Source organism: Nannospalax galili, unplaced genomic scaffold (genome assembly GCF_000622305.1).
Source record: "Nannospalax galili isolate Female #2095 unplaced genomic scaffold, S.galili_v1.0 scaffold330, whole genome shotgun sequence".
Taxonomy (NCBI): Eukaryota; Metazoa; Chordata; class Mammalia; order Rodentia; family Spalacidae; genus Nannospalax; species Nannospalax galili.
Window position 1 is genome coordinate 1,731,350 of NW_008329640.1, and position 26,706 is coordinate 1,758,055.

Sequence of the window (26,706 nt, forward strand, 5' to 3'; positions counted from 1 at the left end):
CTCGGGCTGCTTAGCCTCTCTGAACCTCATTTTCCACACCCATAATTAATGGGGTAGGAACACTAATTACATGACCAAGTTGCTGTGGGATGCTAATGAAGCTATAAATATGGAGGCACTTTGCACACAACAAAATGCTAAGTACTGTTTGATTCACTTATTCACTCCAGAAATATGAATCAAGTATCAATTCCTTATTTGCAACTGTGCTAGATGCTATTTAAAAAAGGACTCAATAGGATCCCCAATCACAATAATATCATGAAACACAAGTTTAAAATGCACCCCAGAAGATAACTGCAGGGATCCTTATCCACCGTAACATGGACAGCCTCCCATATTGTGCCTCACCACCTGGGGCAGCGCAGTATGTATGCATATGACCTCATCTACTCTTACTGCTGCTGATATTCTTAGCCCCACTTCGCACATAAGGAAACCAAAGCTTGGGAAGTTGATTGACATCCCTAAGTCCTTGCCTGAATTTGAACTCGTTTCTCTGAAATGGAAGCCCTTTTCCCTCCTGTGCACCGCCTCTCCAAGTCTAATCACTCTTCACATTAGTCTAACTACCCAAATCAACTGCCTTTTAGGACAAAAAGCCAAACGTCAGAAAACCAGCATGGATTTGCCAAGACTGGGAGAAAACAGATGGAAATAAATGATGGTCATTAAATATTCTACAGCCTGCTGTGCATTGTAGTATTCATGATGTCTGCTGCAGGGTGAGCGCTCAGGATCCATATTTCAGAGAAAGGAGGTACACTGGGGCAACAAATCAGAAAGTGAATTTTATAAAAAATACAACACTGAGAAGGATATGAACGAACTTTACTTGAAAAAAAAAAGGCTGTGGTCCAAGGAATTTAGAAGACATTGAATTTTGTAAAATATCATCCAACGTTTCAGAAAACTCCACCCATATGTAGATACACCATGACATGCAAGAGGGAATTTTGCCCATAGGTGAGATGTGTTTTTGAATCACTAGATATTACTCAAGAAAATACCTCATTATCACAGAATGAGTTTGATAAAGGCTGACTTTGAGGTTCTTGAAACAGCTGTAAGGCTTCAATTTTACCATGGCCCTTCACCCTCACACTCCCTTGTTCTCATGGTGAACCTTTATATCTGGATCAATTTAAAATAGCTAACACTTATTGACCACTTACTGCATGTCTCACGCCAACTTAGACACTAGAGACCCCCAAAAGACTGCACTGCAAGCAGTTAGCAATAAATCTAATACAGCAAGACAGTACTCATACACCATGGGGTGGCAGTTTAGGGCCATCTATTACCGTACTTAAAGCTAATGGGGAATTTAGGGTTGACAGAGGATGCTTCAAGCTCTTACTGTAGAAAGCCAAAAGTGGCCCTCAGAGGAAGGACAGCAGCAATTAAGTAGAGAAAAGCCTTTGTAAGAAACTTCCATCACAAATAACCACTGGTCATCTGACACCCCTGAGGGGACTCCCAGGGAGCATAGACGCTAAAGAAAGATTTGAGCTGGAATACCAACTTCTCTGCTCATTATGTGACCTTCAGGAAGTTACTTAACTTCTATAAACTGATCATTGTATCCATTTCAGAGTTTTTGAGTGTGTCAAAAGAGGCACATGCCTATAAAATGCCCAACCACCTGCTGGCAATGTGCTCAATAGGCATCACTTCCCTTTTCTTTGATTGGTAACATCTTGGAATTCTGTGTTAAAAATGAGTATGGGGTTTCACAGGGGCTTGGCTCAAGTTGGCATTCAACTGAAAGTGTTCCGAAGAGTCCTTGTACTGGGAGAAGGAGATCCTGGTGATATGAGGAAGCCCAGCAGCAAACAACTAGCCCTAGCAGAAGGCTCAGTTAGCTTTCCTGTTTTCCCTTTTACCCTCTTTTTCTCATTTTCATAAATGAGCAAAGAGCAAAGGGTTCCTATGATACTCTAGGCCTGAAACACTGTGTCTGAGAACCTTGCATGCAGCTTATTAGTTACTACCTGTCCCATTCTAAGGGTCTCAACAGGACACAGTCCCTTCCCAAGGAAGCTTAGAAATCCAGGCAGATATTGTATTCCCAGGGAACATAGAGATCAAGTAAGGCAAGGAAAAATCCCTAAAAAGACCTTTGCATGTATCGTATGCTTTTCAAGTTCTTATCATTATTATTAGTTACCATTTTTATCTTGTAACATCTGTGGTACTATAATTAAAAGTAGTTTAAAAACAATATTACCAAATGGGTTTTATTTCAGAGAATAAAGAAGAAACTGAAAATTCCCAAAGTGGAAGTGTCTCAGGATATGTTGTTCATCCTTTTTGTTCTTTGATGTTTTTTACTTATTTTATTTTTGAAACAAGGTCTTACTCTGTAGCCTAGGCTAGCCTCAAATTTTTCAGCAATCTTCATATCTCAGTCTCCTTCTGAATACTTGGATTACAGGCGTGAGCCACTATGCTCATCCTTTTAGTTTTCAAGTTCACTTCATTGACACATATTTGCTGCATATTATCCAGTCCCAGGGGCAGTACTAGGCACTGGGGTGATGGCAGATGAACAAGGTAGACATAGATATGTCTTGTATTCTTGAGGCTTAAAGTCTAACCTACAGAGAGGCACCAAAATAGTCAAAAGGACAAGTAATTCACTGTAACAGTGGTCAGTGCATTAACATTGTACAACACACTGCGAGGCACAAAGGAGAAAGCACAGACCCAAGTGAGGGGTGGTACATGTTCACATAGCCGGACTAGCATTCAGGTCATCTGCATCCCATCTCTTTGCTTTTCCCATTGTTCCATTGCCAGGTTCCAGGGCCCTGACTAAGGATCTGGTAGACGAACCCAGCATCAAGTGTATGGTGGGGGCAACCAGGAAAGGACAGAAAGAGGCTAAGCTTTTGCAGAGGAAAAGAAGCATGAACTTGAGGAATTACCTGTCTTTCCAGATACCCACTCATACATTTTATGCAGGGACAGTGGTTTTAACTGAACCACCATGAGTTCCTAAAAGCTGTTTCTTGGATAGTCAGGACACCCAGGAAGAAAGGAAAACCTCCCTCTGCAGGTATTAGAAAGGACCTAGGGTGGAAGATATAGGCCTTCCCCATAGGCTGAGCTCTAATCCATCTGCTGTCCCATGCTTTGGAATTAATCAAATCCCTTGATAAATCTGAGGCCATTATTAGACAGAACTAATATCCCCCTCAGAGTAATCCAGACAAATACATTCAGAAAGTGGGGCGAGATGGGGTGGGGGGCGGGGTCTGAGTCACTGGGAAATAGACCATGCTCATGTTTACAAGCATCTACACAAGAACACTCACTTGGGCACTGCTCTGACCCCTACCCAGATATTTGTTCCAAACAGCACTATGGGCTGCTGTCCTAATGATGGCAGGCAAGTGAGTAGAAAGGATAGGGATCAAGGCTTGAACACTCTCCCTTCCCCAACTCTGACTTTGACCTCATTTTCCACAAGAGACAATTTCTTTTCCTCTTTTGGTCTTTCTTTTTTTGTAAATCATGTCACCCCAGTGTACACAGAGCTTAAGACCAGCCTCGCTAGGAGGCAGGAAGAAGCCAAGGGGCTTGGAGCTATGGTCCCAGCTTCCATTTCTTAGGGTGGTCAGCTTGGTAGGAGCTGTTTTAGCTTCATAAAGGGTTGGAAGTGGGTGCTAGGAATAAGGCACACCCTCAAGATTAGCCCAATTTTGCATTCTTGCACTGAACTTCTAAAGTGGCCTCACAGCACATTGCTCTCACTTTATGTATGATCTTCAGTGGGTTTCTTAATCGTTTTGGGGCACCTGTCTCAATAAACAATGCATGGTATTTTGACTCCCCGAGTATGCTGAGAACCTATCAGAACAAGGACTGGTTTGTGTGGTATAGGAAGAGGATATGGTTTTTTTAAACTGCAAAGATTGACCTGGAAAAAAAATTAGACCTATCAGTAAGAAAGAAAAAAAAGGGAAAAGAAAAACACAAAGTAGAACTGACAACAGCTTAAAACACACACGTGAAATTTGCTATTGACTAAAAAATAGGAAGAAGAATCAAACATTCTTGGCAAATTTGATGTGAGAAAATTGGATATGGTAGAAGTAATGGCCATAAAAAAACTCTTACAATGGTAGACACTATCTAGGTAAAATTTGATAAACACACACAAAAATAATAATGATGATGATGATGATGATGATGATGATGTTGTTGATGATTGATTGATTGATTGATTGATTGATTGATGAATCAAATCTTCATGAAAACACATATGGAATTGATCTGGTTAAAAACTAATTCAGTAAAATAAAAATGAATTGGAAAAATAAGAAATGGTTTAACTAGGCTAGGGAAAAAAATGGACTTAGGAATTATTACATGAGACCCACGGTGCTCGCTTCAAAAAACAGTTCTTTGATAAACAGCCCCTTGGTCTAATTCTGACTATGCCAGTAAAAAGCAAAAGTCTCAGGATCAAACTGTGCAATCAAAACATCTTGATAAATGCTGAATGAAAATAAATTATATGATCTTAGAGGTCCTGTCTAGCTGCATTTTTTGCTAATAAAAGATTGGAATAAAGGGGGAATAAAATTATGCAAAGTATAAAAAAATTGTACTTCCCTCCTAGTAAGAATGTAGCCTGGGAAACAGATACCACCTACAACAATGGTTCTCAGTTAATAGCTTTTATTTACCTGTAACACATTTAAAATATTGTAAAGCAATTGTGGAAACTAATGAAGGCTAACTATGTTCTGACTTTCCAAGAAAGAAAAATAAAACTGAGACTTTATGGTACCCTATTTTCTTAAAAAGAAAAGGTGTTCTACCATCTCAAAGTAAAATAGCACGATCTCAGAACTGTATTTTAAAAATTGAGTATGGTATCACAGAACATATTTTACAGTATGTTTGTGTCTTGTTTTTAGGGAGAATGGAAGTACTTCATTGTGGTTCCTGTCTTTGTACTGGTTTGAGGATATACCGGGGAGTCTTTTTGCCCTTCACTCTCCCCATCTATAAACAGTAAAGCTATTCACAGTGCCTAAAGCATACTACACCAGGAAACAGTAGTCTAAAATCCAGCAATCATCATCCTTGGCAACCAAGCCAATTCCCCAGGATCAAGATTTGAGCCCCAAGTCAATAATTAGTGAGATGTTCTGAATTGAATGTCTTTGACAACAGTCGCTGGAGATTATGGGTTGATCAGGGCAACAACCTACTCATCTTCATGCAACAAGAAAATGCATGTGGCAGGTGAGAGGGTCTGGGAATGCAGGAGCAAGAACTTGAGCACTAGGAAGAAAGGGCAGCTGTTTGGCAATGTTCCTGCTGATCTCCAGGCTGTGGGTGGGAATCACGCTGTGCAGCTATTTGAGGAATAAGTTGCTTTAGGCTGGCAACAAATGACACTCACTGTAGCTTTCATGTCCCAGCTGCCTTTCATCTTCACCTTCTCTGCAAGAGAGCTTCCTTACGGTAGAGATTCTTCCCTCAGGTCCCTTGCCTCCAAGATTCTGAGCTTTGTCTATGTCCACTTCTAGGAAGGTCACCTGCCCCATTATATCCCACCGATGGGTCTTCCCTTTCCAAATCCCTAGATGACCATCCATCTATCCATCCATCAAACCATTCATCCATCATTACTCATTAACCATATTCTTTGTACGTGTGTATATGAGTGTATTGCCTGTACATATCTAAGTGCACTCACGTCATGCAATTCTGCCTAGGTCAGAAGAGGGCATCAGATCCTGTGGAACCGGAGTTACTGATGGCTGTTAGCCACCATGTGGGTGTTGGGAATCAAACTGGGTCTTTCGCAAAAGCAGCTAGTGCTCTTAACCACCAAGCCATCTCCCCATTAACCATATTCTAAGTAAATAAATAAAAGTGAAAGACAATTCCCATCAACCCTTTCCTTAAGTCAAGCAAGCGACCATGAACCCATATGAGCTCTTCTCCCTATTCCTTCCCATCTTCAAATGGCACCTCCTCCCCGACTACCTCATTATCATTAGCTCTCCCCTCATTCGGTCTTTCCATCTCCAATACTCATCACAATGAGTTTTACATGCCTTGGTTTATGTTTTCCACAGTAATATGTTCCCCATCTTTACAAATGCTCACTGCCATTGTAAACTCACTGCAGATAAGCACCATGTCTATTGTGATCACTACTGATCATGCTTAGCAACTAGTGTTCTTTATAATCAATCACTTCTCCTTGGTCACATACCTTTTCTTCAGTGTGATGCAGGAGAACAGATGCTAGGCTGGGAGTTAGAATACCTTAGTTTTGATTCTTGTCTTCAAATTGCTGTGAGGTAAGTCACCTTGGCTCTCTAGGGCACAGTTTCATAAAAAGAGCTTGGAAAAGCCTTATGGAACCCTACTACTTTGCAGGCCAATCAAAGAATATGCATATTAGAAGAGTGAGAGCATGCATGGCTAAAAAATGTTGCACCAAATAGCCATGGGTTGTTAAAGAACACTCCTAGTGCCAGGTGTGGTATATACCTCTTTATGGGTGGGAGTCACACTGTGCAGCTATTTGAGGAACAAGTTGCTTTAGGCTGGCAGCAAATGACACTCATTGTAGCTCTTTATGAGTTGTTGGTCAGGGAGGTCCCAGAGGCTCTCAAAACAATAGAGGCTCTTGCCATTCTTCCTGGTTGCCCACCAGAACTAGTTGATAGGCCCCTACTATTAAAAATACCCACACATCTTGAGTACAAGATATAAAGAAATCAAACTGGAACCACACTGGAAGCTTCCTCCCTGCTGACCAGCTTCATAGTGCCAGAAGGTGCAATGCAGGCTCCTGGGTAAGAAAAGGCATCAATGTTCTTACCTAGATGAGACCCCTATGAACTACAATACCAACCTTCCATGCAAGATGTATCCAATGGTGCAATAGTGGCATGACTGGTGTGGAAGCAACTGAGCTTTCTTTGATTGTTTTTGAGGCCCACTCCACAAGAAGGAATTCATGCCTGATATTGGAAAACCCAGTTAAAAATCCTGGTTGAGGATGTCTTAGGCCCCAGGACGAACTTACTACTGTTGTTTGCTAATTGACACAATGCTAAGCTGCTTTCTAAATATTTATACTGATAGATAAATGCTACTCTCAGTCTTAATCAGAGAAATTTCTCTTCACAGTGAATGGCAGTGACTGCAGAGACATGTTTGCTTGAAGGAATGAGACCAAACAGTCAAGTGCTTAGGCCTAAACAGGACATTCAGACCACCTCCTCTGAGGCTCAGGGAACAGTGTGGAAGAGGAGGAAGAAAGAACGTAAGTGCCCAAAGATAGGGACAAGAGCTGTGAAGTTCTGTCTTCTGTCTTCTGGGTATGACACAGCCAATACCATCATGATCTCATAGCAGCAGCAGCTGCTTGCAATGTGCCTGCACAAGACTGGGCTTGACTACAGTCAACCATGGATTTGGGAGGGACTTGCATGGCCCTAACCCTCCATGATGAACTATTGATGGATTCTGGAGTAGTGCCAGACATTGTCTTCAGTGGTCTACCTACTGATGAGCCCAACATGTCCTGGTGGATAGTTCCAAATCCATGGTCACAGAGATGGCCCTGCTTAAACTCAGTGGGTCACAAACCAAAACAAAAAGTCATGAATATGTGAAAGGGGGTAGTAGAGAAGTGAAGGTAATGGTGGTAGGAAGGATTTAAGAGATGGTGAGGGTGACAGGAATCCAAATGCATTTTATAGGACAGGGATGAAGCAATAAAATGCTTATTTCAGGAAATTCTATATAAATTAAAATAATGTTTATTCTGTAATTTGGCATGTTAAAAATTTTCATAAAAGTTTAGAAAATGGGATATGCTGACAAGAGACCAGCAAGGAAATGACTAGGGCAAAGGTTCCTGGGTTCAAAAAGATGCAAAGAATATGGAATTCCAGCCCAAGTAGTCTGTGGTCTCAGCAGTATAAAGGGCCAGGGTAGCGTGGATATCTCTTCTACAGAGCATGTGGCTATATCAGGATCAGAGCAGAACAAAATCAAAGGGTTCAGGAGAAGGAGGGAGTTTAGAAGGTAGTCGGTGAAATAGACAGTGCCCCACATGCTAGAGACACCCCACTTAGTCTAACCAAGAAAGTTTGGGTCATCAATAGCCATGGCAACCACCGTCCAATACCTGATTGAACAGGGGTGAGTAGGGAGAGGTAAATGAGTTTGAAACTGCACATAATTGTCTAGAATCTTTCCACAGGAAGATAGATGACTTGACCTCTTCAACGCCAGTTTCCTCATCAATAAAACCAGGTAAACAGCAACCTGCTCAGTAAGGTAGTTGGGAAAATGAAAAGAAATCGTGTGTGTGTGTGTGTGTGTGTGTGTGTGTGTGTGTGTGTATGCACTTAAGCCAGCCCCAGCATGTAGTGCTTCATGAGAATTAGTTGACCACCATATACATCAAATGTATTCAATTAAGCAGTTGGTAAATCATAAAGCTTCTGTGAAACCAAACTGCATCATGGAGGCCTACTCAGGAGCAGCTGACAGAGCTGGTGCTAAGCTGAGTTCAGTCTAAGTCCCAAGTCTCGTGGCTACACTCCTGATCCACAGCTAGCAGCCTCTGCCTAGCGGAGCCCTGAATATGAGAACTATGAGTCCAGGAAAGCTTTGAAGTATCTTGGCCATACCCCTGAATTTCAGTCTTTATTCTGCCAGGCACACAGGTCCAATGCTTCATTCTGCTTTCAAAGCATCCATCACTCTATAATCAGCTAATGGAGCAGCGTGAACATGTGTCTGCCTGTCTTGCTCACCTCTCTTAACCTCAGTGTCTCCCTCCCCTGACTCACAGTAGGTCTATAGTAAATGCTCATTGTTACAAGCTAGAGTAAAAGAGGGTACCTTTCAAATAGCACCCCAAGGCCTTATGGAGAGGGTTCACGTCAGTATCTTTGCCCACATAGGCTACATTTCTTAAATCCAGTCACATACCAGCTGGGCCCCTAACACCTCAATTTCTTCTGCTTAGAAAAATGTTAGAAGGCGTTCCCCCTCCTCCCCAGGCTCCCCATTCTGACTTATGCTGGATAAGCAACTTCAGATTGCTGAACAGCAACACATAACACAGCTGGGTAAAAATTCCTGTGCCCTGAAAATTCCTGGAAAACTGCTGTAGAGCAAGCATTCAGAACATAGACACAGTCCCCACCCTCTGCCCCAGAGAGTCAGAGAGAGGAAGGCAGCAAGCAGGCAGCCTGGGCCCAAGCTCTACTTCCTTAAGAAAGCATTTTGCTTCCTTTCCAAGCACTCCACCCCTGGGCAGAGAGAAAGAAACCACAAGTGAATTAATTACCAGCACTTATATCTCTAGCTGAGCCAGGCCTTCCAGCATCCCTGAAGTGAAGTTGCTTGGTCTTTCAGCCCACAGGGACTATAAGCAGTAGAGGAATCTCTCCTCTACTCCCAGGAGAGGGTGTATGACACTGAGCTGAGCTTTAATGCTAATAGAGCAAAAGTAGGTACCTGACTCTGGGAAAAACTTAACCAAGGCACTCTGGTATAGTTCAAAAAAGGATGAGGTTCAAATCAGAACACAAATTTGTAGGTCGCTTCATTCCTCTGGGCTTGTTTCTTTCAGATCTTTGAGTCCTTGACTCACACAGAATCCTGTAATTCTAAGAGGCAGAAACTCCATCATGTGTAAAGCCTGGAAAACCCTCAGGTTTACTGCCTGCCTAGGAGCCTCAAGCTTCTATTTGTAGGAGTGTTTTCAAAGAGACAGAATCACTTAGCTGAAGGTAAAAGAAAAGTCAATATGAATAGTATTTGAAACTAAATGTTGCCAGTTTCTGGCCAGTTTATTACATTTAAATGAATGCCTCAACTTTAGCCATGTTGAAAAGGTTAAACGCTTTCATTTATTTACCAGAAAAGAATTTTAAAGAACTTCCCACTGCTCATAGTTTCCTTTGGTACATCTCCCTGGCCATCTACTGTAGTCTGTCTGTCTTACAGATTCTTTTCCTCCATAATCCTAAACATGAAGGTCCCCAAAGGTCTGAGTCTAGGCTTTTAAAAGATGCTAAATGTGCTCCTTCCCTGGACAATCTTTTCCATGCCCAAGTTATCCCATTTCCCCTCCAACAATATCCCTGACCTCTGCACCTGGACCCTTCCTTTCCCTGGTGCCAACCATTGCCCCCACCTACATCTCTATGTCCCAGAGTCCCTGAAGAGGAGGGACATGGCCAACTACAGTGTATCATCTCTCTCACCATCACCCCAAGCCTGATGCTCCTGCTGACTTCCCTGTCTCATATACATACAAACAGAAGGGCATGTTATCAAAATTCCTCCTTTCTGTTTAAATAATAATAGTGACACCCTACATTCACTTAGTATCATCTTTGTGCTGGGCATTGGTCGACATACTCCATAAGCACTATTTTTTTTTTCTTCAGTATTAGAGATCAAACCTAGGGCCTGGTACAAGCTAGGCAAGACCACAATCACTGAGCTACAAATTTATCTTCATGTTATCTCTTTTAAAACTCAAAATTTCCTACATGGTAGGCACTATGATCACCCCATGTCACCAATGGAAAAACTGAAAAGAGAAGTGAAGTCCTTTGCTCAAGTTTTCACAACTAGCATGTGACAGAGCCACATAGTCTCAACCCAAAACCAAGTCAGTCTTCGCCCAGCTATTAACTCTTCTTGACCTCTTCGTAGCTGGCCCCTGCCCCATCACTGCTCTTCCAATATGTGCTGTTGTGTCACAAACCCACACAACAGCCTCTCTCTGATCTCTCAGCCTGAAGCCTTCCAATCACCCATCCATCACGCGATTTATCCTGCAAAGCATCTTTCTAAAATTCAAACCTGACACTACTTCACCGAAAAACTGCCAAAGCGAAAAGCTTCCAACTGCAAAAAACGTTCAAAATCCTTACAAAGCATTGAGGACCTCCCTGCCTAACTGCTCTTCTCACACTCTCCATGAGCCTTGGACCTTCCAAACAGGGACACTGAGTCCCACAAAATCCTGCAACAGTATCCTGATCCTGCTGATACCTAGGACTGCCCTGAAAGCCCCTTCCTCCCAGTCTGCCAATTAAAACTTACAAGTTCCGTCCAAGAACTTCCTCTGCAACGTTTCTTCTCACTTCTGACTCCCTTTTCTCTCTCTGTTCATAGAATAATCTGCTGATGTATGTTGTACCTCTCTGCCTGATGGACTTCCAAACTAGGCCATAAGACCATTAAGAGCAGAGGCCAGACTGGTGGTAACAGTCATTCACTCGGTGAGCAAACAGAAAGCCTATTCCACCACATGGATGATAATATATCTAAGACTGCTTTGCAAAAGACTCCGTCTTATAGATTCCAAACTTGCCCCCAGAAAATGTTCCTAACATGATTTTTTGCACTGAAAGCAGCTTTACAGTAATATTAGCAAATGCCTCCAAAGGATGAGGTGTAACTGAGTACTTTCCAGAGCCCTGTGACCAGAGTAACAAAGATGACCAAACACAGGGCTGGAGACATGGTACAAGACACCCACCACTGGCATCAGGAATATTTTAGATCAGCCTCCACCTGCGAGCATAAGCTGCGGGGGTAAGATACTGTAACAGGAGTGATCACTTAAAGAAAGAGAACATAAATTTGAGCTTCATTCTAATTAGTGGCTTCTAAACCTTCCTGAACAGTTACTCATTAGAAAAAAAATCTTTACAATATTCTCCCAATAGACGAATACTTACTTGGGAATAACTTGCATGGTTATTTCTATCTAATATTCTATTTTAGAAGCCACTGATATAGGGAATGCTCTCCCACACCCTCTTAAAAGACTGGAGTACAAGGCAGAACAAGAGGGAGGATCTGCCTGCTGAGAGTCCCAGAACCAGGGAGACCATGGATTGAAGGCACATGCACACTAGCACATGCTGACGCACACTCCTCCCAGCTCCACTCTAGCACCCACTCCATCCTCCGATGATAGAGCTTGAGAAATGTGTGATCTGTGGGGCCAACTGCTCTATCACAGAATTCTTTCTTTGCAGCTCTTTTTCCTCCAGCTCTCCTGCCCGAGTATTCACTTCCTCCTCTGTATGACAGCTTTTCCTATATCTAAGGACAATTATCCTGTCCCCAGTGAGCCTCATCTTCTCCAGGGAATCCACAGGAACTAATGGGCCCTCTCCATCTCCAGTGACAACAACATGCCTGTCTCAAACAGCCATTTCACAAGCATTTACATGATCCCAGGCTGGCTGCTGCCTATAATTGTTACAAGAAACCATTGGTTTGTAAACAACATCGAAAAAAAGTCTTTCTAGTTCATCCTCAAGCAGATCAAACCATATAGAATATGTGTATGTGTTGCACAGATTCAGTAAAAGTTGTTCTACAGTAAACACACCGCTTTTCCCATAGAAAAAGAAATGGCATTTCTAATAGTGGCCAATGTGATCCAGGTGATGGATGACATCAGTGATCAATTTATTCAACAGATACTATTAAGCTCATATGCCTGGAAGCCTGTATGTAGCCACACACATTAGTGAGCAACTGTACATCCATATGTGACACAGACACACACATACACATGTAAAACATGAACATATCTACACATACACACACACATACACATACAATATGCCTTATTGAGGCAACAAACACTTACTGGGAACCTGCTTTGTGTCAGACATGGCATTCATACATAAGCCTCCACATATATTAATTTCAAATGAAAGAAGAGGGCCCTCTCCCTTCTTGGTCTTATGTTTTATACTTCCCAAGAAGAGTATATTATCAAGTATACTTCTGCAACAGGATTGGGAAAACCCAGCTGAGCAATCACAATGTGCATTAAGGATAGGAAAACCAAAGAGAGCCAAGAGACACATTAAAATGTAGCCTCCATACATGGAGGAAAAAATTACTCTGCATTAACACAAGGCTGAGCATCAGGATAAGCAAACACTAGAGTTTCCACAACACTAAAACCAAAGGATTCTCAACCCATGTGGCAACTCCCATATGTCATTATTGGGATGGTCAGGCCCATTTCTCAGCAGACCTGTGGGGTTCATGGAGCCTAGAAAATTTGTGTTAGCTTCTTGAATTATGTCCATAGCTCTTCTCTTAACAATAAGTCATTTTAAAGCATGGAATTTATGAGATGTGTTCCTTTTTCTTTGCTGTCATGTCAGTAAAATGTCAATCAACAGGGAGTTGGCCAAGAGCCAAGATTAGTCTCACCCATTTGAGGTACATGAGGGAATTTGTGTTGTAGGCTCCCAGTCCATGCCCACGTGGAAGTAATAACTTCTAGCACAGCCTAAGCCTCTCCCTTGGAGACTTCACTTACCAGTGCCAAGAACATGGAATACCCAGGGCAACCTGGCAGAATAGGAAGCATTTCTGAATTGAGCATATGGCCCCAAGGCCAGTTTCCAGGAGCAGCTGCTCAATACTGCTACATCTCACACCCGTATCTTCTCCTGGTGAAAACCAAACATCCACTAGGTTTTTTTTAGCACAGTCTTCATTTCTGTGGGCATACCTAACCCTAACTACAGGTCAATCTTGTCAAGAAAATTCAATCCATTCCCTTTTTCTCTACTCCATTGCATTCTAGAACTTCCCAACTGATTATAGAACAATTTGGAAATTCCAGGAGACTCTGGAAAGTCAGAGATGCTAAAAGCTAGGTGAGGATAGAAGAAGACGGCACATCATATAGAGATGCAATAGGACAGACAACAGAGTCTGAGGTGGAGCTCATGTGAGTCTTGCTCACTGAAAGCCTCCATGGAATAAAATGAATGGATCTTAAGTCCCCTGCTTACAACAAACTAGCAAGAAATTAAAGACTGGTCAACTGAGTACACATTACGGCAGCCTAACGTATCTCTGACCACTGCTGAGCATTAGAGAGCTCTGTCATGTATCAAGCCATATCAATCCCTCCTACACTGCTTAAATTAAATACAAATGGGCTGGGGATATAGGTAAGTCAGTAAAGTGCTTGCCATGCAAACATGAGAACCTGAGTTTGGTTTTTGAGCATCCATGTAAAAAGCCAGGTACAGCAGCACACACATGTAATCCCAGCACTGGGACAGATCCTTGAGGTTTACTGGTCAGCTAGTCTTGCTGAATCAGTGAACTCCAGGTTCAGATTCTGTCTCCAAAAGTAAGGTGGAGAGTGATAGAGGAAGATACCTGATGTTGACCTCTGACCTCTACAAGCACACACACAAATGTGTATATGAACCACACACACACAATCACAAGATAATTCTAAATTACTTAGTTGGGTGTGTGCTACTTACGGTTGTGTTCAAACTTTTGCAATTGCAACATGATGTTGCCATCTATAATGAGCACACCATGCAATAAAGTTATCAAAAAATTGCAAAATAATCACAATAATATGATTTTGTGTTGGGCCACATTCTCATAGCTATTCTGGGGTGCATGAGGCCCACAGGCTGAAGACTGGACATGACTGCTACAGTAGAGAATTTCTTAAGGGTTTTATCTCGGCATAAAGGTTAATTCCTGCAAAATCTCATCCAGGAATGCGAGGACCTACCTACCCTCCCTTTTTTCCCCTTCACCCACATGGTCCATTGCAAAGGTCAAATTGCTTTGAACAGAATGGAGATCAGTAAAGAAGGGCCTGGGAAGCAAACTGTAGCCTGAAACAGGACAGCACTCCCTGACACTCAGCACTGATTGGGAACAAAATAAGATACCCTGAAAAGCATCAAGACCCTGTCATTGCAGTTGACTAGTCTGTTGCTAATGTTGTTCGCTTTGTTGTGTGGAAGGAGGCATGGTTAAAAATGAATAGTGACAAGTAGTTAGACCTATTGAACTTTAACTTCTCCTCTAAACTTACTGCCCTAGGAATATTTAAAATGTATTTGAGCTCCCGGGAAAAGACCGTAGCTAGAAGGAACTGTGAACACATTAGTATCCTCAACCAAGGTCATGAGATTTGCACTTCATCCTTCAAGGTTCCTTCTGCAGTGCCAGAGCCCCTCAAATTTCAGCACATTCCCTTAAAACCATGTACATCATCTCTGCCTGAGCCGCAGCCTTGTCTTTTGACCCAGATGGAGGAAATTCACTGCAGGAGGATTAGTCTTTCTACGAGCCCACAGATCAGAGGCTCATCATTCCCAAGCCCACTCTTCCTCATTGCCTTAGCCCTTCAAGACTAAGCATGTAAAAATAGAGTCCCATCTGGAAAGGGGAAAAGACGCTTGGGAAAGTAAGATGAAAGGAAGAAACCCTGAGTGTTTGGTGACCTCCCAGCCTGGCTGACCCCTTTCTTGCTATTTGGATCACAAATAAGTGATTTCAGCTCTGCTATCCAGCTTATCTCTCCTCACAAGTGGTGTCCTCCTTTTTATTTGAAAGCAACTTATTAAATAAATAAGCTTTTCACTCTCCCAATGCTCCTATCCTACGTTCCAGGGGCTGCAGGCAACACATTTCCAATCATACCTGCAGGGGCAGTTATTGGATTGCCTGAACTGCACTGTCTGCTAGAGCGGAGACCCGGCCCTGGTGTGTCCAACAACCACAGGACTGAAGAGAGTCTTTCTTCTATAGACTTCACACTGTCAAACAGAAGAACTCTGGGAAAGCGAAGCTGGCAGGTGAGAGGCAAAAATATGACAAGAAAGGGTGGGATGCATAGTGCCTCACTGGCAAACCTGATGGGAAAACTCCCATTTTCTTCACTAGAAAGATACAGGCACTTAGGGCTGAAGCAGAGGCAGCTCAGTCTGTAAAGTGCTTGCCTTGCTGAGTTCAAGCTCTAGAATCCACGTAAAAAAATAAAATAAAAGACAGATGTGGTAGTATGCACTGGGGAGTTGAAAACAGATGGATCCTTAGGACTCACTGGTCAGTCAGCCAGCCTAGGCTACTTGGTTTCAAGCCAGTGACTTTATCTCAAAAATAAAGGTGGACAGTACCTGAGGAACTATAGCTGGGGTTGTCCTCTGGCCTTCACATACATATGCACACACACACACACACACACACACACACACACACATAGTGGAGTGCATGAAACCAGGTGCGGTGGTAAGGGAGGGGTGGTCAGTCAGCCAGCCTAGGCTACTTGGTTTCAAGCCAGTGACTTTATCTCAAAAATAAAGGTGGACAGTACCTGAGGAACTATAGCTGGGGTTGTCCTCTGGCCTTCACATACATATGCACACACACACACACACACACACACACACACACACACAGTACTATACTTAAATAAAGCTCCAAATCTCATTTCACAGCTAGAAAACATGAACCCAGAGCTACATAGTACCTGCAGCTCATGACTTGCCTTTCTGTCATTAACACTAGCTTTAGGCCTTTGTATTTCTTGTACACTGCAGGGTCATCCTCCCCCAGAATAGCTGAAAGCATTCATCGTTTCTAGAACTATATGCAAAGCAAGGTTTATCACCAAGTAGAGCTAGGTAGTTCCGCTGGATAACTCTGAGGGCAATTTATTTTTAAAGCTATTGGTTCCTGGGTTTATAAGAAAAGAAAACTTTTGAAAAAATACTATTTAGAAACTTCATGGACAGCAGTCAAGGTCTGAAAACAGACACAGACAATAACACATTTAAAGGGGGCCCCATATTGCTTTTAAATAGGTCACCCAAAGATACCAATTCCTGGAGAACAGTAGCAGTAATGACAACCCACTGGTAGTGTTGCTTCCCAAACAGATCACAGAGACAGGCCCGTGGAACCGTATTTTGTCCTTCTCTGCTGGCCATAGCCTGTCACCTGCCCCCAGAGAGCTAAGAAAACCCAATATCCCTGCTTTAGCTGGAGAAGCCCAGGGGGATGACTGGAGTTACCCCTCTGCTTAAATACTAGCTTCCTCTGAATTTGCAACAAATAGTTCCAAACAAGCCCTCCCTTGACCCCTGGATAGCCTCAAAGCCTCCCTTCCTCCCCACTTCCAAAATATATACCTCTATTATATCTTTCCACCTTCCCACATTCTCCAGTTGTGATTCTTTCACCTCCGTTGGCTATAAAGTGTCATGTGCCTCTGTGATGAAGGGTCACTGGTTCGAGGAAATTGTACACACACACACACATACACACACAGAGTGACATTGCTATCACTGGACAGCAACAAGTCTTCTTCACATGGGTGAGTGCATAGAGGTGGTGCCTGAAACCCATGATGTTTGAAGATCCTTTAGAAAAGCATTTGCAAATACAAAATTAGGTCCAGGCTGTATAAGGGGTTCAAGCAAGTTAGTATTTATTAAAGGTGTAATTTCACTGCAAATGCACCTCTGTCATCCTGCCCCTCTCCCCACATACACAAAGGAAAAGAATAAACACAGAGAGCAGAGTTTGGTTGTGTTACATGTGCATTCAAACAGAAGGCAGCAGGAGAAGCAGAAGGAGTGTGACAGAACAACCCAGGAGCTCCATCATTTACCAGCCCTGAGTGGACGTTAGGCATTTCCTGGTACCTAAAACCCAAAGGTAAGTTAAGAGTGTGTGTCCCTCCAGCGATGCTGCTATGGCTCTGCTCTGACTGCCTGGAAACCCTTGGGTCCTGTCCCTAGTCACTTTATTACAACCAGAGTCTGAGGGGGAGGACTGAATGCTCATTTTCATTTTCTCTCATACTCTCTCTGGCTGCAAGGCTCTTGGGACTGGCCCAGCTGATAACCTCCCTGCATAAGGAGTTTGACATTTTGCTTATCTTTGGCATCCAGGGAGGTGGTGCTCCATTTCAAGATGGAGACATCGGCCATTTGTGTTAATGAAGGGAGGTAAGAGCAAAATGCTTTGTTGTGGGTCCGGGCACACCATTTTGGGAGACATCTGCCAAAAAGACAGCACCCAAATGCATTCTCCCTCCTTCTAAACTAAACAAGCTCAGTGGCATCTCAGCGTCTGCATTTCTTCTTCATGGGATGGTAGAGCCTGCCCCCTGCCTCACTGGGTGGCTTGGGAGCCATAATTCCACATGCAGACAAAGCCATGAAGATGGTCCAGCCAACAAACCATCATCACAACTCCATGCTCTCCAAGTGAATCAGCAATGACATTAGATTTTATACCCTCCTGAAATCCCTTTCCTTTTGTCTCTGCCACCTTTAAAACTGGGGTATAGGAAAATAGTGGGGATACTTCCCAGGAAAACCCCCAAATGTCTGTAAAGCCACATGAATACATAGTTGTTTTTATAGAGGCCAGGAAGCCAAAAACTCAGAGTCTATGCAAATAGTCTTATACTCTTAACTCATTTAATACCATTAAATACTCTACGAGGTCTGGTTTCTTATGATCCCTTCTTTGTGAAGAGGCAAGAAAACTTAGCATGGATTCCAAAGTCATGGGTTCAAGGTACCAACCCCAGCTTTGTCTCATCTTCTGCAGGATCTGGAGACATTATTTAACTGTCCCTCACTTTCCTTGCCTATAAGAAATAATTACAGTTGTGTGTCAAGAGTGAGGGTTGCAGGAGCTAATGCATGCAAAGCAGTTAAAACCATGTGGGCATCAAGCCAATGATCTGTGGTCATTAGCTGCTGCTGTTGTTACTATTATTTACTGCTACTAATGTAAAAACTAAAGCTTCAGAAACCTCCACAGGCATATAGTCTGTAAGTGAACAAGCTCAGATTTTGATTCGGATCATTTTTATCCTTACCATCACACTCTTAACCACTCTATTAAACTGTTTACATCCCAAATTTCTCTGCACCTCAGTTTCTTCATCTGTGAAATGGGGCATGTTCATGATTATCAAGTGCATAGAATTGTGATGATTAGATGAGCCAATAAAGATGAATGCACCAGAATATCTGGCACATGGTGGTATTCTACATTAGCAACGATGACAATAACATCATTGCTACTTTGTCCACATTAGAGCACCTGACCTTGGACAGGGTCATGCCCAATCAGTTACACTTCTGGGGTCTCACTGCTATGGTCCTACACTGCAGAGCCAGTGAGTACAGGGGTGATCGAGTGACCATGGGGCATACTCATCCTGTCTTTAAGCACAACCCACACCCCCATCTCTCTGCTTTGTGCAGGAAGGAGGGGATCCAGCTGATGGGCAGCTGCCCTAGGAACTGGAAAGCATCTTTCCAGGGCAGCCTGCAAAGGGAGATAGGGGCCTTGAAAATAATTAGCCCCCAGCACTGGGCCTGTGGTATCTCATTATGAAATGCAAATTCAAGTTCACGTGCCACTCCAAGGCTCCTGGCACAATGCCTGCCTGACCCTCAACCTTGCTGAATGTGGACCAAATCGTTCCCCACTGCCCACCCCCTTTGCAGCTTGCAGCTGGTGTGCAGTCTCTACAAAGGGAAAAGGCTGCTCTCAGCCCACTGAAGGGAGAACAAGGAAGGAGGGTCTTATTTCTTTAAAGGAGGCAGAGATGTTCTGGGAGAGGGGAGATTAGGAAAACTGTTCTTCCTTCAGCAGCTAAAAGAAGGATAATTGGAGCAAGTGGCAGGCGGCTGTTCTGCCAGTTAGCATGCAGCATACCCAGGAAATCTCACTTGGTAATCAGGAGGAGAGGAGGAAAAAGGAGCAATCAGACCCCTATTCAAGCTCCGTTTAGCGACAGCCCCTGCTGGCTGGCTGACTGGGCTGGTGGAGAGCAGGGCCTGATCCCATAGAAAGCCTGAACGCTAGGTGGGAAGTCAAGGCTCCGGAGGAGCAGTCCCTCTGTGTGTACACTGTAAGGTCTTTCTTCTCTTCTACCTTCTTCATACCACAGAGAAGCACTGGGAAAGGAGTTACCGCTTTTCCTTCTGATTACTCACTACTTCCCAGGTCCCAGTTCTTTGCAAGGCCTTACGAGTTGACACAGATTTGCAACAATTCCATGTTATAATTCAAACAGACTGTACACTTGGAAGGAGGAGAGATGACTATGTCTTTATTCAAACAGAACAATCAAACTGGGGCATCCCTGATACTTTAACAATGTGCTGATGTCTTTGTACCTCAGTGAATGCTTAGGGGTAAGCAGTCTCTAGGGAGAAGTCATTCCATCCTCATTCTGGTTTTGAGAGTTGGTGCAAGAGTACTATAATTCTCAATGAAAAGAAAAATCATTGAAATTTGCTTTGTAGAAGGCCTACCAAGGCCACATAGCAGAGTTGAGACATCAATCAAACAACTTGAGTAGGATGTCAACTCAGACAACAGAAGGGAAGTGGGTACTCACTGGTGGGATCCATGAAACAATCAACTTGTAATAAAGCCTGGTCCCTATCATAAACACCCTGGGCTACACTTCACTATAGCATTCAACACCTGAATATGTAGCAAGCTGAGACACGAGGCAAGCAACTTCTGGTCTCGGCAACTGCCCAAGTCAGCAGGAAAAGGTAGCAGACAAGCAACCAAGTTTTCTTTGCCAGTGTGATTCGATGTCAGGTCTCTTCACTGAATTAACTCAACGGTATGGGCACCCAAATGATATGTGACATAGACAGGCACATGTCATGAGATTCATTCAGGAGATGAACTCATAAAGACTTCTCCACTGTTCCCTGGCCCCACCCTTCCTACAACAGGCTGACTTCATGCTAAATGAAATCTTCAGGGAAACTGGGACTGAAATTTGCATACCTTGGCAGTGAATTGATGCTTCACAAATATAAGGTTGCAGAGAAATTCAGTGCATATACTTTCGTAACTAAGAATGCTTTAAAAATAATCAAGTCTCAACTCATTATTCCAAGGGAATGATGAACTTTCTATAGCCCATGAGGGGACTTGTCCCTAGGGGAGCTGAGGACATCTTTTCACTCTCTGGCCACTAAACTTCAAGGCTGCCATCATAGGACTGAACTAAGGAAACAATGAGAGGAGGTGCTGGGCCACAGCCTCACTATATTCCAAACCACATTCATCTTCTTACAGTTTTTCTGTCTTATCTGCACTTCTATCACTGGTTGAGACCCAAAGCATTTTATTTATAATAACTAGAAATTAAAGCCTGGAACCTCTCCTTTATTCATTCATCATACTATAATACTCAGTGTGACTGTCAACTAGGGCAGGAGCCTCAGGGTAGAGTTTTCCCCAAGTCAGTTCAGTCTGCAGCCAGAACTCACAGTCCTTCACCTGATGAAAGAGAAGATAGTACATCCACTATCGCTTACACTTGGGCTCAGATCTTCTATACCAACCACCTCTGGTGTCATTCACTCTTCTCAGCTAGGAGCCAGAATAGCCCAAAGCACATAAAAGTGATGGGCCCATCTGTGCTTTCTTCCTGCGATGCAGTATGGAGACAGTTTGAAGCCATCGAGGCATGTAGAGCCAGACAGGCCAAGCAAACTGCAGGCAGGCTACAAGCTGTTGGACCACAAAGGGTACCTCCAACAGGCCCCAACTACATTCATGTGAAGCTTCAGGAGCCCCCCAACTGCCCCTGCTCCTGGAACTAGAAAAGCACAAAGTAGGTCTTCACATAATCAAATGGAAGGGTCCACCTGGCAATCAGATACAATTGGTATAATCAGGTGCTTGATAGGTAGGCCCCAGACGTCTGGGGGAAAATCCTGTGTTTTCTGTTCTGTGAAGGATTTGAGGGGAAGAGGTATGCCTGCATCATCACTACCCACTTCACATCATCTCTAAGAAGATGGTAGGCATTTGTTTAGGCTGTTTGTCTTGTTTCATGCAGATCTGTTTGACACTTAGCAGCTGCTGTGATTTTCCCCCCTTAACATTTTACAGGTGAGTGTTTCCGCTTGCTCTCTAAAAATTAACTATGTGTGGAGGCAAAGGATATTCTGAAATGGTCTGCAGTGCATTTTTGTGATTGATTAGACACAATGACAATTACTGGGATCAGCAGGCTTCAAGCTAGTCACAGTAAATCCTCAGTCCTCATTCCAACTTTTGTATCATTCTGTTTCAGAGCAGCCAAATATTATTCTCACCAAAGAGTTTATTTACTCTGCTTCTATACAGAAGACAAATGAGTTAAACTGTGTGTTTGCGTTCTATAAATACTTATCAATTCATATCCAAGTGGTGATCTGAACCTTGTAGAAAGAACAATTATTAAAATATACATATTGCATTTAACTGTCTTTAAAAAATCAACTGCAATCAATCTGACCTGAAGAAATTCCACTGGGACTGAAAAACACATACATACAAAAATAAATAAAAGAGAGAAAAGACAAATTGTATACATATACAGTATAGAGATTCTTCCTGCAGAAAATGCTGAGCCAAACCTGCCTGGAGGAAATGAGTTCTTTTCAAACACACAAAAAAATGCAATCAGAGATAATCAGCAACTTAACAACACACTTGCAAATGCCCTGGTCCCTAGAAAGGAAGAATGCCAGCTTTCAGTGCAAGTTCTGAGCGCAGAACTGATCCTTTGGACAAATGAGAAAACAAGTGATCATGTCAGCGTCTTCAGGCAGAACTTTCTCCAGAGCCAAGAAGCTCTAGAATAGCGGTCAGCTCCAGAAGGTACCTGCTTGTGCGAAGCCCATCAATGAGTACATTCCCAATGTGGTTTTATGGGTTGATGTCAACTCTGCTCCTCTTCTCCACCCTTTTTCTCTCTGAATTAAATGAGGACAAATAGAAGTCTGCAAGACTATCCAAACTTTTAACATTGCAACAGGATAGTATCATCTACAAATGTGTTGGATCATATTCTGGGGAAGCAAGTGGCCCCGTGGGTCTCAGGTTGGACATGGCTGCAGGTCTAAAGAGAGATAATGTAGATGCCTGGCATCTCTCTTTCCTAAGGCCCAGCCACAGGAAGGGAGATGTGAGGCCCCACCCAGTAGAGGACAGAAACAGAACCACAGGGGAACACTTCTGTAGCAACTCAGGTACAACCTGCAGAAGTCTCCAACCCAGTTCCCAATGTGTCAGTCTCCAGCATGTTCCACCTGTAAAACAAACTTTGTTTTGATTTTTTTAAAAAATGTTTTAACATAACTACTGGCACATAAAGTTTACATCAATCACAACATGCTTTAAGGGATGGACAATTCCCAAAATGCTCTAGGAATACCTACAAATACAATTGTTAAATATAAATCCCAAGACACTGAGGGCCTTACCCAAATGGATCTCAGGAATCAGGAACAAGACACTCATCTGGCCCCACCCTCTTGACACAGCAGTGGTAAAGGCCCATTAAGGGAAAACTATTTCCTTCTGGTACAGAGAATGAAATATCTGGCCTAGGTAGAGACCTAACATTCGAGGTCGGCAGGTCAATGACCTGGCTAAGGGACCACCTCTCAGGAAGGCAGGACCATCCATAGGAAGGCAGGTTCATCTTAAGCCATGCTAAAGAGTTAGATGGAATAATTATTCCTTAAATGAGATACTGTACTTTCCTTCCCAGAATTCCCGCCCCCCAGCTGTGTCTGACCACTCTTCTAAGTCCTGACTCAGAAAAGTATAACTATTCCATGATCCTCTCTTCTTTTCCTTTTGGATGCTGGTCAGAGCCTAAATATGCTTTTTCTGGTACTTTGGGTTTCTTTACTCTTTCTCTAAAGCTCCCCTCCCCACCACATGGTTGCTGGTCCATCATGTGGCTAGCCTCTATGCTGGTCTAATTCAAATGGTATAGGTTTTTCCTTCTCTTCTCCATTCTCCTCCTCTGGGAAGCTGCTAAGATTTACAACTTCCCTACCCTGTGTTTTTCTCTTTTAAACTCTAGTGAAATTTTCCTCAAATTTCCATTTGAGTTCATCCTTAAATTCTTTTATCAAGACTAAGAACTCCAAGATGGAACCCCAATTTCACAGGTATCAGTCTGACCTCCTTTGACCCTCTACCAGTGGGTTCTTCACCTTAATTTCACATTGGGGTCATCTGAGAAGCTTTAAAAATAGACAGCTGCTGGGATCCTACCCCAGAGAGTCTGATTTAATAAGCCTATGTGTGGCCTAATGTTTTTCACTTCCTCCAAAGTGATCTTAATATGAACCTGAGGTTGAGAACCACTGGTCTACCCTATACCATGCCACCACCCCATAAAGAGGCCAGCATGGATTGGCAACACGAAGCATTTCTAGAAGAATCAGGGCATAACCCAAGAAGGATAGGAAAAATGCCATTCTGTGTCCTCCTCATTCTGACCTCCGAAGACACACACCTGTTTGGTCAGTTCCCACATATTTGATCACCTCAGTGGTTCCTCTTCCCCAACCCTACATCTGCACAGTAGTCCAGGAATTTTTATCTTGTTTTTATTTGTCAAATTAAATTCTGGACTACTCTCAGATCTAATACCAAACAGATGTTAGTACATAAGGTAAGGGCAACTTAAGTAGGAAAGTTTTCTCTCTCATTCTCTCTCCCTCTCTCTCAAGTTATAGTTAGATGTGGGCAGTTTTCCAATGTAGCTTGGGATACTCAGTTGGACAAGATTCCAGTTTAATCCTGTGTCTGTCCACCCATGCCTAAGTGTGTGGAGAGTTCAGGAGAGGAAGCCCCATATTTAGATGTGAAACATCTTCATAGCCAGAACAAGGACAAAAAGCTTTCACCCAGATTCTTTGACTGCCTTCTAAATGCCTCCCAAGGGGCTGATGGGTAGCATAGTGCAAGGACTGAGTTAACAACAGGGCCATGCACAGACGCTATAGTCCATCCACCCCCATTCTCTGCAAAGGTATTGCTTAGGCTGAGGTAATGGGGAATCTCCCATCCATCACCAAGGGTCCAAGTTTCAAAGGCTCAGGAGAGACAGAGACAACCACTGCTCTCTCATTTCTTGCTCTGTGCTGATCCTGCTAAACTGTGCTGCTTGGAGGAGCCAAGCTGGAGTACAGACACTGTGGTCTACTCCATCTAGACTTTTGGGATGAGTCAGAGCCCAGGGTTGAGTAGCCTGGATTCTCTTCCTCTTGAGATCTGGTGCATTTTCCATTGCAAGCAAGAAAAGGGTTTTCAACAACCTCCTCAGGGAAAGAGGCCCAATTATCTACATGCAGCTGAAGATGTACTTTAACTTCCAGCTGGTTTCTGTCCAGCCTTCCTGCCTTCACCCAGTCCAGTAGGAAGATCCCAAGAAAGAGGAGTGGGGAGGACCTTACCTTCTGAGCAGAGAGTGCCACCATAACCAGTGGTGGAACAGTCGCAGGTGGGATGGCCATCCAGGAGGAAGCAGATCCCACCATTTTCACAGGGGCGTTCACCACAGGGTCCCTCGGCTTCCAATTGGACGCCCTGGCTCCCCAGAAGTCGAGGCTCCGAGTTGCCATATTTGAGATCCAGCATTAATCCCTTGAAACCGGGCATGGCCTGTACTCCATCAAGGGTCAGAGCAGAAGATCGAATGTCAGCGGGGACGCCACCAAGGAATAAGTCACTGACTACATCCATGTATGGCCGCTGAGGCTGGAGCTCCCCGGACTGGCCCTCGCCATCAATCACCAGCCCTGTACGCAGCCGGTCACGGCTCACCATGAGGAAGTGCCAGCTGCTGTCGTTCACCTGCTTATTGGACAACACAGCGGTCTCGGCGCAGTCCATGCTGAAACGAAGCTGAACACGGCCATCCACCAGGGAGAGGCAGAGGAAGTCACAGACACCACCGTCGTCCAAGTACAGAAGCAGCCCGGTGGAGACGTTGGTCTTGAACTGGAAGCTCAGATCACTGCGGGTGCTTGCATCCCAGCGGAGGTAGCGGGCCCACTGGTTGGGTAGGCCCATGAACTCCAGACCCAGGCAGAGCCCCACCAGGGAGCCCAGAAAGATGCTCACCTTCAAGGTGAAGAACGCCGAGTGGAGGGTAAAGCTCATCGTGGCTGTCAGGCCAGAGCTAGTGGAACACACAGGCCAGGGAACAGCCCTCAGGGAAAGCTTTGGCAGTGGAAGTGAGAAAGAAGGACAGCGTGGGGACAGAGAACACACAAGGGAGAGGGACAAACAGGAATGTTAGGAGGGTGAAGAAGGAGGAAAACAATAGCACAGCCCTAGATGAGCACACAGGCAAGAAATCCAAAAGAGAGGCAGAGGAAATAGGGAGAGTCAGGTGGGGCAAGTGAGGGACTGAGCAGGAAATATCTTTCTCCAAGAAAAGATCTCAGCTATCCATGTGGATCCGGAGGCCTTGATTCAAGGAGGAGAAGGAGCCCAGGGCAGGAACGAGTCTTCAGCTGATGTGCTCCTCCCAGCAGACCTTCAAACGTCCCAACCAAGGACAGGGCTGAGACAGGGGTGCTGGGGTGGAGGGAGGAAGCAGGAAGCCAGGTGAAAGGTAGACCCAGACCAAGGACCAGTGCTGAGATTCTACCTCCTAGCAGTAGCAGGCCCTGGGAAGAGGAGCAGCCAGCAGCTGAGTACACAGGCAGAGCAGGGCCCAGGGCAGAGCAGAAGCAGATTCCGGCTTCATGGTGCAAGCTAGAGGCAGTCCTGCCTATATCCCACCTCCCAGGACTCCAGAAAAAAGACCTGTGAAAGAAGGGAGAGAGGAGATTAGGACTCAGTGACAGTCAATTCTTACATCCTATTGCATAAATACTGATGTACTGATGCCTACCAGGCAATCTGAAATGTTCCTCTAGTGCCCAGTACTTCAAACTAGACAACGTCCCAGTTATCCCAGTGCCAGAGGATCCTGAACCCAGCTCCTAATGACACTCTTGGTTTTTCAGATGCAAATGCAAA

At 43.9% G+C, this 26,706-nt stretch overlaps 1 protein-coding gene across 9 annotated transcripts in view; it reads right to left on the bottom strand.

Moving 5' to 3' along the window:
• Positions 1 to 26,706, bottom strand: part of Nrxn3 (neurexin 3) — a 1,763,451-nt gene that overhangs the window by 1,658,421 nt on the left and 78,324 nt on the right. For all 9 annotated transcript variants that reach the window (XR_003850606.1, XR_003850607.1, XR_003850608.1 and 6 more), the window contains exon 2: positions 25,131 to 26,490. Coding sequence is in view for 5 of the 9 variants with exons in the window: in XM_008839710.2 (XP_008837932.1) it covers positions 25,131 to 25,839 (709 nt within the window). In the remaining 4 variants the exon portion in view is untranslated. The remainder of the gene's footprint in view (positions 1 to 25,130; positions 26,491 to 26,706) is intronic.